Source organism: Bombus impatiens, unplaced genomic scaffold (assembly GCF_000188095.3).
Source record: "Bombus impatiens unplaced genomic scaffold, BIMP_2.2 scf_0749, whole genome shotgun sequence".
Classification (NCBI taxonomy): domain Eukaryota; kingdom Metazoa; phylum Arthropoda; class Insecta; order Hymenoptera; family Apidae; genus Bombus; species Bombus impatiens.
Genome location: NT_177168.1, coordinates 176,629 through 192,549, shown reverse-complemented (window position 1 = coordinate 192,549; position 15,921 = coordinate 176,629). Strand labels below are relative to the sequence as shown.

General features: G+C 34.1%; 1 protein-coding gene across 10 annotated transcripts; it reads right to left on the bottom strand.

Moving 5' to 3' along the window:
- Positions 1-5,440: 5,440 nt before the first annotated feature.
- Positions 5,441-15,491, bottom strand: LOC100741392. 10 transcript variants are annotated; one of them, XM_033323022.1, is made up of 5 exons: positions 15,202-15,491; positions 14,930-15,116; positions 9,505-11,715; positions 7,955-8,265; positions 5,441-6,685 (listed from the first exon to the last, which is right to left on the bottom strand). In XM_033323022.1, exons 4-5 carry the CDS (start codon positions 8,036-8,038, stop codon positions 5,546-5,548), a joined length of 1,224 nt encoding a protein of 407 aa, XP_033178913.1. In that variant the 5' UTR covers positions 8,039-8,265; positions 9,505-11,715; positions 14,930-15,116; positions 15,202-15,491; the 3' UTR covers positions 5,441-5,545. The 10 variants fall into 10 exon arrangements, with proteins under 10 accessions (XP_033178913.1, XP_033178912.1, XP_024226134.1 ...); XM_033323021.1 differs by lacking the exons at positions 14,930-15,116; positions 15,202-15,491 and adding an exon at positions 12,569-12,672 and having other exon boundaries at positions 9,505-9,590; positions 10,043-11,715; XM_024370366.2 differs by lacking the exons at positions 14,930-15,116; positions 15,202-15,491 and adding an exon at positions 12,569-12,672 and having other exon boundaries at positions 9,505-11,513; positions 11,589-11,715.
- Positions 15,492-15,921: the final 430 nt, after the last annotated feature.

Genomic DNA, 15,921 nt, shown 5'->3' with positions numbered 1-15,921 from the left:
GCGCAAAACCCCCGGAACCCCCAGCGAAATACATCCACTGTCAAGGTGACCATTCTGCCAACTATAAAGGCTGCTCAGCCTATAAAACCCTATACACAAACAGGTACCCTCAACTCAGAGCAAAAGAGGTAACCAACCAAACACCCAACGGACCCCTACTGTACTCCGTCTACACTGCCGACTTACCTATATCAAACGAAATAACAATGTTTGGTTCGCCGTATTGCAATCCACTAACGACGCCATGGAAATCGCAGACCTGCCGCCAAACCAACAATCACAGAGAATCCACCCTCCCCCACCAATATTTGTGGATGACGTCATCGACATACAAACAATGATCAAGTCCTTAGAGAGAGTGATTGCCTCATCCACTCTCCAGCGATGTCTCGACTCCATGGAAAAGTGGTTTCATAAATGGGGCTTCAAAATCAACGAAAAAAAATCCACACATGTAACCTTCACGCTCCGGAAACAAATCCCCCCAGGTCACCACCACATCACCCCTGGGCATGACCCTGGACAGGAGACTAACGTGGAAGAAACACATCTCAGATAAAACGAAGCAACTAAAGGACAAACTAAAAAAAATTCTATTGGCTCGCGGGCCGACGATCCAACCTAAGCACACGGAACAAAATTAGCCTCCACAAGACCGTAATAAAACCTGTCTGGACCTACGGAATCCAACTATGAGCAACAGCAAGTAACTCCAACATTGAAATACTCCAACGCTTCCAATCGAAAACGCTAAGATCCCTAATTGATGCACCCTGGTATGTAACCAATGAAACAATACACCGCGACCTCAAGATAAAACAAAAGCCTAACAATAAGGAAATCTACAATATCAGTCGCCTAATGAAATCAATAGTAAAATTCGAACCACCGCTTGTGAAAAAAGAAATAGCGCAATGCAAAAGGTGCCAAAGGTACGGTCACACGCAGAAATACTGCAACCATACCTTCCGCTGCGTTAAATGTGCAGGCACTCGCTCCACTGACCAGTGCGCTATATCACCGGAAACCCCAGCGAAATACATCCACTGTCAAGGTGACCATTAATCAGCCATGTCACTGCGCCACGCCAGAAAAATTACTGAAAATTCTCAACGCGAGAGTTGATTGTAATTTTAATAAATAAATAAAAAAAGAGAGAAGAACAAGTAGAAGAGACTTCCAGAGGCAAGATAGACGAGGAGATGTTACAAAAATTAATAGAACTCATAATGGAAAAAAGATAGAAAACAGAATAAAGGAGCATGTAGGAGATCGAATAATGAGACTACCAATATGTGTAATCGTTAATGTATTTAAAACAGATCTTGTTGCGAAATGGTATGTATACAGTCGTTTAGTCACAGTTTATACTGAATCGTTTGCGATCACGTTCGTTTATTTATAATCGTCAGGAGAAGGTCAAAAGATTCAAATTCGTCTTGTTTTACGGTTACATGTAGCGGCGGCATTGTTTTGCTCGGAGTTCATAACTCCTTACAATACCTGTGACCTAACGGTCTTGATACTCCGAAGCACAACAACATGATTTGAATCAAATTCTAACTCTTGTGCCGCTACAAGCATATTAAAAAAGAAAGGAACAGGGAAGAAATACCTCCTACCAAGCCTGGATGAGGACTGGTATGTCGTACACAACAACGAATTTGAAATATTCATTACGGACAAAGTTAAATCAAAAGTGGCGAGGGAAAGAAAAGAAGAAATAAAAGGAATAAAAAAAAACATAAAGTCAGACAGTTGAAAGAGCGTTCAAAAACCCTGGCTTTCGAATCAGAACTTAAGGACTTCAAGAACAAATAGGAGGAAACAAAGAACCAGGCGAAAGATTTGGATAATATATCAACATCTAAACATGAGAATGTTGAAGAAGTTGTAGAACTTATCGAAGAAGAATTATAAATTAACGAAAACAGAAAATGCAGAAACAGACCAGCATCCTAAGGTACAAAGACAACTAATTTAATTTAACTAATAAAAAGCAACAATTCAAACTGTTTCTTCGACCATTCGCGGAGAGACGCAAACGCGAGAAAGCACATCAATGGGAGTCATAAATTTCCGTTACGATTAGATAATCGACGCTACGAACTGATCGATCCCCTGATTTCTGTTATGATAATAGGGGTTCAATTGAGGTTACACTGAATTAACAGGTATAAATTAATGTTTATTCCAACAACTTTGTAAAGAAGATAATTACACTGATACATATGTATAAGTTAAATAAGTGATTGATTTAAGGATAGAAACCCGATAATGACATGTTGACTATTCTAACGATGAAGAATAAGTAAGGTAAAGTGACGATGCTGTGTCGGAGGGAAGCTAGTGATGGACGTGTCTAACGCAAGGGACCATCGGATTTGTTGATGACAATTTTGGTTAGGAAAGTGAGGGCAGTAGACATTGCTCATGATTGGATAAACGAAAGTTGGTGGACTAGGAAGGGTCTTAGCCGCCCTCGATGGAAAGTTGCTAATGTGAAGTATCATACGTGAGAAAAACTAACTTTTCCGTGTCTTCCAGTAGTAAACAATAAGCTTTAGAAACGATTCAGTAAAAAAAGATGTTTGTTCGGTCTGAAGGACCTTAGCTAGCAAATTCCTGAGATTTATGATGGTTCCTTAAGACTATTGAGGGTACGCAGTAAGGATGAGCGGACATCCGGTTCCCATCTTGCACGCGGTATGTGGTCTAGGTAGAGTGTCGCCCGACGTAACACAAACAATGTGGTATGTCACTAACCTACCATTACGAAACAAAACATAACCTCAAGTTACAAACATAACCAATGAACTCATTCGATAAAACAGCGGAATTTAATTTATTAAAGTAAAATAATGGAATTTAAGAACTACATAAATAATATTGATATATTGCGAGTTACTGAAACTTGACTCAAGGAAACGGATAGAATAAACTTTAACAATCACATAAAAGTAAGGAAAGATAAGTCTACCTCTAAGATCCGCAGAGGAAGAGACCTATGATTTATAATAAGGAAAGTCAGGCTCACTGAAAACATATAAGGGAAACATATAATCGGAAAGAAAATAGTAACTAAGAATAGCAAAACAAGGTACAACACACGATACCTGAAAAAATACAACAGATATATAAGACAAAAAAATATGCAAATTAATATCAAAAAGACGTACCCGCACTCATGTAGAAACGTACGTAAATTAGGATGCGAGAATAAGTGAAAATGAATAAACCAAATAAATAATAGCATACAAAAAATAATACGAATACAATCAACATAAGACATGATATTGAACCAAACATAATAGATATATATGATTAAGCAATTTGATAAGAGTGAGTGCTCTAACAAAGAGAGTAAGAAATGTGAATAGGAAAGAAGATTATTAGTAGTGGTATAAGTACCCAATGTGATAAATGTTATCTGTAGAAATAAAAGTTCATAGCTTTTGTATTTTATATATAAGTTAAGGAAAATCTATATATATACATGTTCTATATATACATGTTCTACATACATTTTTATATTTCGGTACATTTATGATTATATATTCTTAAAAAGCTATTTAATAAGAGAAAAGCTGGACATGAAAAGTATGAAATTATAGAATTAGTTATTTCTATAACTGTTATTGGCAATTGATAGTTTATGATAATGTAAATAGCTAAAATAGATATAATAATAGGAATAGCAAGCATGAGAAGGAAATGTGATACAATTAATAAAATAAAATAAAATGTAGAATAAGAGACAGAGGTATTTCATAAAAGCAACAATAATACTATAAATTTGAACCGAAAAACAAAATAATAAAAATGAATACAAAAATAAAGAAAAGAAAGAATGAAACTGCTGAAAGGTCAACTACTCCGACTTCGATGACTTTTGGATATATTGTAAAACTCAACATTCTGAATACCTTTTTCTATAACATTTTCTTTTTTTCTATACAAATAAGGGCTAGTCTCGCTTAGTTTACAAGTTCGCGAAAAGCTGCTGGTACCATTACAGTGAATTCTGTCTCTAGATGGCATTTGTGGCGACGTATGTATGCTTCATTAGTGATAGCGAGCTGTCGACCGTTTATCTTCTATTTATAAATGTGATTGTGCGAGTTTAGAGCTCTCGTGGACGATGTGTATATGCGAAGCTGCCAGAGATATCTTATAATTCACCTAAAAATGACTATTGTCAATGTATTAGGTTTACGTTTTAGTTAGTTTTTTGAATCTGACCGCCGCGAGGTGACCGGAAACATTTGCTTAAAATAATATTATCCTTTTCACAAAATATTATCAATTATTTATTCTCCTACTATTTTTATGATTAATTTTTTACTGTCTCATGCAAACGTTGCTAGCTGCCATGCGACAGCCGAATTGAGATATCTAACCCAATACATTGATGATATTCACTCTTACTTGAATTATAAATTATAATAGATATTTCTTGCATATGCACATTGCGCACGAGGTCTTTAAGCTCGCTCGATCTCGTTTATAAACAGAAGATAAGCGGCCGGCAATCAATACTGACGCATATGTTACTACAGTCATGCAACTACAAGCAGAATTTGCTGCAATGGTAATGATAGTTCTTAGCAAATATCTTGAAAAGTAAGCGAGCTCACCCTCGTGTATAGGAAGAAGTTATCCAAAATATTAATTTCTATAATATATTCAAAAATTATCGAAGTTGCAAAATAGTCAGCCTTTCTACAGTTTCAGCAAAGTTCGTGAACAGGAAATGGCTAATGCAGCGAATGTTTTACATTGGACAAAATAGAAACAGATAATCTCTGAAAACACCATTTTTTGAAAATTAGTTCGTAATCCAAGAGAAAAAGTAAACTCGAACTCGAACTATCAAATAAATTCTGTCTGCAAAACAGCCGCTAAACGCGATGGCAGATGACTATGATTTTATTGTCAAATTCTGTCAACTCTGTTACCAATCTACAGACATGTGATTTTGCAAAATATACTTTCTTGTATGATGTAAAAGTAAATTGTAATAGAAATATTGTACTAGTACAGCTTCTCAAAAATTATAAGTTAGTTAATAGTTAAAAGTAAGTTATAATAAATATAGTTATAATAATAACAACTAAGCAGTACCTGTAAATCTAATGAAGACATTTTAGATATCTTATTCATTTATAACATTGGAAAATTTATGACATTCTAACATACATATTATAATATTGGATGTATCTTTTTGATACATTTATAATTTTGTTGCATGATTTTAAAACATCCTTAATTTAATGTTTTACAATTAGACAAGTAATCTACATAATATAGAATTTAATATTTGATTAAATACTTATCTTATTTCATTTATTGCATTGTTCTTATAAGAAAATATTTATAAACAAATACAAACCAACTTTTGGTATATAAATAATTTATTTTATTTGATTTTATTAACATTTTTATATAATTAACTTATTTTAACTTATTTTGAAATTAAACAAAATAAATAATTTTGCAAAATTCATATATCTAGTTACAGAGATTTGTCAAAATAATAATTACATTAATTTAATTTAATTCGAGGAATATAAAGTAACTTTCTGCGATCAACAATGTCATCCAAAGAATTTAAGTCTGGTAAAACTGCCGGAAGTTCAAGATGAGTAGTTGACCGCACTGTTTGAGTAGACCATTCTTTTAGGTTCTGCGTAGAAGTATAATAAGGTTGTGTTGTTGTTGAGAATTTTGGATAATATGGATCATATTCTAGTTCGCTTGGTATTAAAGGTTTTAAAGACAATGTTAAAGCATACACAGGTATTTCTGTAGTAGATAGAGTCATACTTGCTGTTGTACTATGAACTGTAGTAGAAATCATTTTTGTATTCTTTTGTATAGATTTCAAAGTTTCTAAATATGGATAATTCCTATAATTTATAGATGATAATTTTAAAAAGTCAATAGGATTCTTTGTCGATTGATAGTTTTTTACATTATTCTCCTGAGTTTGATTACTTCCAGAAAATGTATTTGAAGGTAATTTTAGAAAATTGTATAAAGCATCACTTACTTTTTGATATAAATAACCTTTTTGATTCATTCTTATTAGTTTTTCATTAAGTTTATCCTTCTCATGGAAGCTTTGACTGGGAGTAGAAAAATTTTCATTTTGTCTTAATCCATTTTCATTATATTGACTAATTATACGCATAGATTGTGTATTTATAGAATGATCAATAGGAATATTTGTAGTATAATTAATATAACTTAATGGATAAAATGAGCTTATTATATCCCTTCCAGTTGTTTCTGCCTCATTAAAATTCTTAAAAATTTGTCCTGAATTAAATACAAATCCGTGTCTTTCTTTACTACTTGTGTTTGTTGGTTGTGTTGTGTAAAAAAAATGAAAAAGGGATTGATCGTTATGTATTAAGTGTTTTGTATCAGAACTATTGTCCTTTTCTTCTTTAATATATTCTTTTGTACTAGAAATAATACTTCCTTGGCATTGCACAAGATGAGCATGGTCACATATCAGAGCATCTTGTCGAAAAGCAGTTTCCTCAGGACAATGATAAGTGAATTTATTTCCATATTCATCACAAGTGTGATATATCTTACAACCAGCATTAATATCTGCGTAAAAACCAGCAGTTCGGTTTAAACATGAAAATATTGTTTTCATAGACCTCTCCGTATTCTGAAAAACATAAAAATCAGATTTTTCATCAAATTTTAATTAATATCTGTTACTGAAATACTTAGCAAATATTACTATAATGTTTAAAACTACTATTCTTTTTCATCATATGTTTTATTTTTTTATAAAATTTATTTATTTCTTAATAATGAACCAAACTTTGCAAATAAATTAGGCATATATAAACAATCATATTAAAAATCTTAATATTTTATTTTTTACGATTTTATAAGTACCTATATTGAATTTCAATAAATTCTTATTTTAAAGATAATGAAAATTGTTTTGTATCCATTTACTGTAATTGGTATTTTTATTTCAAATTAATGTTATAAATATAATTCATCTCCTTAGTGTAGTGATTAACAATAAGCATAGTACATACATATATGTATGTATATGAAAACTTAATAACCTATTTTATTTTTAAAAGCAATATATAACATGTACAAATAATAGACCAGGTGTGTATGTGTATGTGCGCGCACGGGCATACATTTGATACATATATATACATATACATATTTACGTATGTATAAAATCAAGTGATAATTCTTATAATCACTTAATCTTTATTTATCTTATTTCAAATATCGAGTTATATTGATTTACCTACATATGTTTAAAATAAGATTCAATTTTTCAATGACTTAATATTAATGCTTGTTAATATCTTTATCTTTAATACGTCATAATACCATGAATCTTGGGAAAAAATTATCATTATATCTATCCTTTTATCTATCCTTTTATTTATCAAGAGGTTTATCTTATTATATTATTGTTATATTTCCTTATTGTCTTTCTATTGTACACTTACTTATTATTATTAGATTAGATTAGATTACTAATTAATCTATTTATACCAATTATTTTGAATCAACATTTTGATTTAAATATTGTATCAAATATTTAAATACTGTAAAATATTGTTCATAATCAATTCAACTGTGTCAGACTAAAATAATTTTCATTAATGCATTTGAAACATATTAATTAGTGTATGTATTTCAACAATTTCATTCATCGAAATATTTGTCGTTTCTTACGAATCTCAAAAAATCTTTTTTGAATACACAAGCTTAGTTTAACTTCATTTTATTTTAACAATTTAAATACATATCTTTATTTGAATACAAAAAGTTACGGTTTCATTAACATTTTTTAAACAACACCAAATAAAGTATTTACGTATGTAAAAAAGAATAACTTCAACTTTTATAGATTTAACAAAACTTATGTTACACAACCTAACATTTAATTACTTACAACTATCTCAGGCTGAGTGTGCAGAATAAGCATTATATACTGGATAATAATTTTCCAAATCCAGTTAAACTGGATCATTGTCATAATTTCAAAATGAAATTAAAAATACTTTTTTACGAAAATTATAAACTCACTGATATAATGCTACTATTGCTGGTACCTCTCGTTCACAACAATACTGGTAATGTGAAAGTGAAAACGTCACGTTTAGAATGTAGGATTGACCTATGGTATTCTTCTTACAATCTCTCTCTCCTTCGTGTGTATCCCTAACAGGACCTCTTTTCCTTTACGAAATATACACAGTGTAACTATAAAATTCAAGAATTGATTAAATTAAAATCACATAATAAACATTACAAAGTTTATTATATATTTTCATTAAAAATAGTGTCTTTTCGAATTGCATTAATTGCAAATTTTGTTTGAAACTAATAATAGAAGTTATGCATATTGCTTCTTTTCGCCTGTGTAAATCTAAAGTCAAAAGAGTACAATTATGATTGTTTATTAAAATTACAATCTAAATATTCTTTTCAAAAACTGTATATTCATCCTTACAATTAATGAAGTTTATGAAACATATAAATTTATATGGTAAACTTATAGAAATGTTACGTTCTTTCCGATTTCGATGATTTTAAAATATGTTATAGAAAGCAACATTTTGAATAATTTTTTCATATAACCGATAATAAACCTCAGTTTCCGAGATATTTGCAAAGAACTATTAGTACGAAGGATTCTATGTAGAATCGAGTGACCACATAAAATCACTTGTTCGAAATTATTCGTTTATATATACAAACGAAGATGGGACGAGCTTGGATATCCGAAATGAAGGTTCGTACACAACGTGCATATGCGCGGCTATAAGAGATCTCTGTTATAACTCAATAAAAAATGAATATCATCATGTATTGAGTTTATATTGTTCAGATTAATATTTTCAATCATGCCACCGCCAGGCGGTTGGCAACGCTTACGTAAACTGATAAGAATTATTATTCTTTTGGTAAAATAATGTCAATTATTTACTCGCCTCCTATAGTTATAATTAATTTTCTATTATTTTATGCAAGCGTAACCAGCCGCCTCGCGACAACCGGATTGAAAAATATAACCCAATGCATTGGATTATATCCTCTTCTAATCCTCTAAATCTCGTTATATATTATAACAGACATTTCTTACAGCCTCGCATATGCACTTGCGCACGCAGCCTTCAGTTCGCACAACCCTCGTCTATAAACGGAAGATAAGCGGCCGGCAGCCGGCAGCCAATATTGACGCATACATTGCCACAGACGCACAACTATGGGAAGAAGTACACTATAGTGGCATTGGTAGTCTTTTGTGAATATCTCAAAGCTAAGCCCAACCGTCGATTATATACAAGGTGTTCGGCTACAGGTATACACAAACTTAAGGGGTTATTCTTGAAGCCGAAATGGGGTAACAATAAGGAATACAAAATTTGCGTTTTCGGCTGTGTTTTTTAGTAGTTATTGACAATTAAAAATCAACCAAAATATTCTTGCACGCCTTACATGAGCGAAAGTAGGTCAGCCTAAGGTGCGGGGTGCACAGGGATCGTCAAATCGAACGATACATGGCAGCAGCTTGACTTAGATATCTAGAGAAGAAGATTATGACATTTAAAGACGTAAACCATTCTGCACAACGTTTTATAAGAAAAATCATAGATTTAAACATTATAGCTGCCTACTCATTAAAATCCATAACAACATATCGACAATCGCGACATGGAATATTTGAGTAGACGGAGTTACTGCTTATAGCGAATTTAGATATAAACTTGCAAAAATAGCTTGCAAAGCCCATGAATTGTCGTATCTGTTTCACGTTGCAGAGGACGGCGCCTTCCCTGTTCCAGGTCTAATACTCTCAGTCGATATCCCCTTTCCCAAATATTCGATGTAGTTTTTAAAAAAAACATATTTTTTCAAATTTGGTAAGAACCCCACTATATCGATGCATGCAAAACCTGCTTTAAATACTCGTATTTTTTCTCTATTGTTTCTGGCGGGATTAGTATATCGTCTAAATATACTAAAGCTATCTTACTTTTTAGATTTCTTAAGGCGGTGCTGATCGCTCGTTGAAATACAGCCACTATGTTAGTGAGACCGTAGGTCATGCACAAGAATTCATAGACGTTACAAATACGATCTCTGTTCGGAGAATCTAACTAGCATCGGGGAAGAATCGACATAAATTCCTTTTATGTCGTCGACTTATCTGTTTATTCTATTTTCAGCGGGCTTTCGCGTTTTTGTTACTTACTGTCGGTCGGCGAACTCGTGCCTAAGCAGTTTTTGCACTACCTCAGTTTTGCACGGTTTAGGCTTGAACACACAAACGCACTCATACAGATGTATATGATAACGGTTTTCGCCAACCGGCCAAATATCGTCAAACAATTTTAGAGCTATAAGTGCAAGTAGGAACACCTTTCATTGCTGGCGCCGAATGTTACCTTTGAGGGCTAGGTTTCTGTGGATTGCGACCTCGATCATCGCGTCGCCTTTTTGAGCATGGCTCATTGTATGCGCCGTCATCGCATATGTAACATTGCTTCCATTCTTGTTGCAGTCGTGCCTTTTCCGTCTGGCGATTGTCTTCGTTCTGTATACTAACTTTCTTCAATTCGACGATTCTGATTAAGAGCTTTACCGTCAACTTATACCTCGCGCTTAATATTCTTAATTATCACTAATTCTGTTATTTTCGCTTCTGTAAAGGTGACTTTGGTCTGCTTCAAATATTCGGGTTTCATACGGATACAATTAACGTAGCTCCTCGCAGTATCATTAGTACACTGTAGTGCATGCATCATTCGATTCTTTTCCGACTTTTTTCTTTTATCGTGCAAAGGTCCTCCCGAAATTTCTCCCAAGTACAAAGTCGGTCTTGCCACCCGCGATATCACTTTTTACGGAGCCTGAAAGCACATGGGTACGTGCGCATTCCAAGCATTGATGCGGTACGCTTCCCGTTAATTTCTGGATCGAATCGCATCACGTATTCGAGATATCGCCAATATCCTCCTCGTTGAATTCTGGTAACGCAACCACAGGTGACAAAGCCGCGATGGTTAATACGCCCTCGAGTACTCTGCTGCTGCGCCATTCCCAATGCAATCCAGGATACGACACACCAGATCCTCGACTTGGATACGTAATTTTCCATTTCAATTTGTTTAACACAAGTACACGATAAATGAATCCACGGAATGAATTAAATCACAGCACACAATCTGAAGCATTAGTGTACTGTCACGAGTATCGCAAGTTCGCACGTTAGGCTCACTAATCCCGTTTTTGATGTTATAAAGATAGTCATATTTTTAGAATGCACGGGATCTATAATTCGCCAAGGTACTAGGGTAAGCGTCGTGCAGTCTTTCACAGTTCGCTTATCAAAGGACATCACTGCCTTTCCTGTTCCGTGGCTAGCCTATTTTCGAATAATGTCTCTATCCTTTAGCAATGCAAAGTCGGGTCGTTTGTCATGGGTAAGCTATCTCACGCATCCTCTAAACAGTCACATGATCGATATCTCATAACTCGGCGACTTTGAGCCGTCGGCTATTAACTTACCAAATATTCACTCTAGCAGCCTGCTGAGGTTCATACAGAGCTCTCAGTTCAGTCATAATTTATGGTGAGGCTAAATTGCGGCGGCTACCTGTCATTATATCTTCTCGAAAATTGCCACTAACATATGTATACAATAATCTGAAAAATAATAATAAAAATTTTAACGACGCGTTATATTTAATGTGTATTTTTTATTGATTATTTGGCCAAATGTATTTATTGTAGAGGTAGAAGCGAGGTGAAACATAAATTTAACATTCAATTTTCCTAATTGAAATGAATTTGTGTTCATTATAATTTCAACAATTATTACTTATTGTTACAGACGAGACAATTAAGTTGAATAGCTGGAACTATCCTGACGAGAAAAAGACAAGGAAAGTTTCTTTATTAACAATTTTTGACACTCTATCAAACACTCCGGACATAATAATAATCGCGATAAGTACGGAAGCTATAATAGCTGAATCTGGAAGGAGGTGTAGCGGTAAAACGATTAGAATTAGCGAGGGACAAAGACGATAAGCGCGTGTTGCTTGCTCGACGACTCGAAAGAGAAGAAGGAAAAGAAAGAGAAAAAACAAAAGAAGATCGAAGGAAGGATCGCCTAACAATCGCAATAATCAACAGCGGCTACGTTGTTACACACTCGAGACCACAATACGTGCGATTCGAGCACAAGTCGGATTTTGTTTCAATTCCTTAACGCTTATGAACCTTAATAAATATATTAGCTAACAAAAGGCATCAATGAAAAGGCAATCAATATTATCCCCATCTAGAAAAAATAGTACTTGTTTTTAAATAGCACAAGTAAAATTGAGATATAATAAAAAAATGTCTTAATTGACAATTATAAAACGCATGAGAAACATGACTCAATACGAACGAGGAAGTAGAAAATATCCGATAACTGAACAAAAATTTCATTTGAATATATCTTTGCGAAAATACAATACGTAATCTTAAATAATAATTACTGTAATCTTACTTTATTTATATAACTCATCAAGCTGTGAAATATGATGTGCTGTGACTATCGAGACGAATAACTGAAGTATTATATGTATCACTTAGTGACAAATAATAGTAACAATATCGGAAATATTTCTGCAATTTTGTTTAAAAGTTATGATCTCGTAATAGAAAAGAAATTAAAAATATAATAACTTTCAATTGAAAAACAGTTACATAAAATATAAAAAAACACTACTATTAACATCTTTTTCCAAACATTTATAAGTTTTTAATAACTTGTAATTTTTTACTTTTTGTAGCAATTGCAAACTTGTTTTCGATCTTAATACAATTATTATGTTACGGCAAGTTCGTAGCATGGATTTTCTTGATTAAACCAGTCAGGATACTTTTTCACAAGTGTACGCTTCTACAATTTCACCTAAATACATAGAATGGAACTTCCCTCGCCCTCCCTCCCACAAACTTTGAAATGATTATGTTCCACAGAATGCTGATTGCGAAGACCTGTTATTAATTCAAAATGAGGGAATTTATCATATAATTGAACTAAACTTTTGCAGTTAAATAAATTCCGAGAAAACAAGGGAGCTGTTTGGTATGACCTCTTATATGCAGAACCCTCTTACAGGTCTCACAAATACGTAAGTAAAAATATAATTTTAAAAAGTCAAAAATAAAAAGTTTCACTTTTAAATTAGTACCTAGATACATTGTCTCAACGATATCTGACACTGCATCATGTTACAGCACTCAATCGCGGCGGTCCGTTGAGCTTCTCAGTGCGTCAGGGGAACTTTTTTTTTATATTTTACGTGGAGGAAATCTGCACGGACGCCAGGCCGCTTCTGGGGAAAGCGGCGTAGTAGTGTCGGACTCCAACAGACTAAAACCTCCATGATAACCGTCCCGGCTGCGATCGAGAGAGGCCCGGGAACCGCTGTGAGCGTCGCAACGGGGCCTCCCCCGCGCGCCTAATACCACCGCTGATGGAGCGGTGTGTGACCATTGTCACACCGCGCCTCGTCGCCGGAGCCGCCGTGCCAGGCAGCCCGGTTCCCCTACCAGACTGCTTGACGGCCCCGAGGCGCTGAGCCACCAAGCGCCCAAGCTCGAAACCCACGGGGGGCGCGGCAGGCCCAGCGCGCTTCGCCAACGCCACACGGAGTCCCAGGCGATCACCCATACGTCAGGGGAACCTAATCCCTTCGTAATAGTGATGACTGCACGAGTGTGCAATTATGCAAAGAATCTTTTCAAACAATTATATAATGTTTCCGGAATTTGATAAATGGAAGCAAGATGTAACGATTTTGCGTCTGGGAATTACGGTTTGAAATCCAGGAATCCACTGCATTGATTTAAAAATTGTGCATTGTTAAAGTTTGGTATTTTTTATTAAATTCGTCGACTTATTCCGCATTATTCTTTTTGTTTTATACGTTGTTCATCTTTGTTAATACTAGGAGAATAACTGGATATCGTCTTATAAAGATAGAAAAGTATAACTAATATTGGTTGAGCAACGTATATAATCTTGCTGATGGAGCGGTGTGTGACCATTGTCACACCGCGCCTCGTCGCCGGAGCCGCCGTGCCAGGCAGCCCGGTTCCCCTACCAGACTGCTTGACGGCCCCGAGGCGCTGAGCCACCAAGCGCCCAAGCTCGAAACCCACGGGGGGCGCGGCAGGCCCAGCGCGCTTCGCCAACGCCACACGGAGTCCCAGGCGATCACCCATACGTCAGGGGAACCTAATCCCTTCGTAATAGTGATGACTGCACGAGTGTGCAATTATGCAAAGAATCTTTTCAAACAATTATATAATGTTTCCGGAATTTGATAAATGGAAGCAAGATGTAACGATTTTGCGTCTGGGAATTACGGTTTGAAATCCAGGAATCCACTGCATTGATTTAAAAATTGTGCATTGTTAAAGTTTGGTATTTTTTATTAAATTCGTCGACTTATTCCGCATTATTCTTTTTGTTTTATACGTTGTTCATCTTTGTTAATACTAGGAGAATAACTGGATATCGTCTTATAAAGATAGAAAAGTATAACTAATATTGGTTGAGCAACGTATATAATCTTTATTCAAAATATTATTTGACAAATCCAATCATATATCGATAATAAAGCGAGATTCCGTTATGCTCAATACAGTATGTGTGTAAATAAATAATAAAATTTACCATTTAAATGGCTATCACGTTAAAGTAAGCTATGCAGTAGGCCAAAAGTACCAAGCATTAAAACCTAATGGATTTCTAAATTAAAAATTTCTATATGTCGTTTTTATTCTTCTCTGTTCATATGATTACTATCAGGAAATATCACAAAAGTATTTATAATATTTTACAACAATAAATGACCTCATAAACCAGCGTACTGAGGAAAAACAATATGAATTCCATGCGACAGTGAGAAAATATTCATGTCAGTACAATTGACATGCCAATTACCAAGAATTAGTTTTAGATCTAAATGAAAAAATATTAAAATTATTGCATCATTCCACTAACCCATAATCGTTTGAAAGGGAATCTTCCCTTTTTCTCTCTAAAAAAATATATTAAACAATTAATTTCTCTATCTTAGGTAACTTATAATTAGTTTCATTATTGTGCGATTTTGTCATTCTCACACTTGTCTATATCGAATAGAAAAGTAGATATGAACTTTTCCGTGGAACCGTACAATTAAATAGATTCTTATAGCGTAGAACTCAATACGTTCTTATCTATGTGCAACCAAATAGGGCAGATCCCTAACTTTAAGCTTAAATACGTAGGCTCTCGTATATGCTAAACTCCCACCAAACAGGGCAGATCCTTAATTTTATAAGTTTTTATATATGCCAATGTTAGTTAAACTCAGCATTTTGTTAGTTAAACTGAAAACTATGGGCGTGAACAATCATTTCTTCTCCGGTAATATGGAGTCACCTAGCCCCTGCAAACGCCATCTCTTGACAACAAGAGAGAACATAAACATAAACAGAACATAAATCACTACGTACGCATAAGATTTAAACTGCTGGATTCCTAAAACCAAAACTTGCATTTTTAGATCTAACGCATTGAAAATCATTAAATTCCAATAGAGAACGGCAATAATTTTATATCCACTAAACCGAAGTTCTGCTAAAAATTCCGTTACTTACTTAACTGTTTAGGTTCTGAATACTTCTATTGGACACAATTTATTTAAAAATTTAAAAAATCACGTATTGTAACAAAATCCTCTCGATAATCATTTCTATCAATATCATAGATATATTAAAATAAGATTGTCGTATTGCCAAAGGAAGTATCGATAATTCAGCAAGAATGTGAACTATATTCAATAAACTAGTTTTATTTAA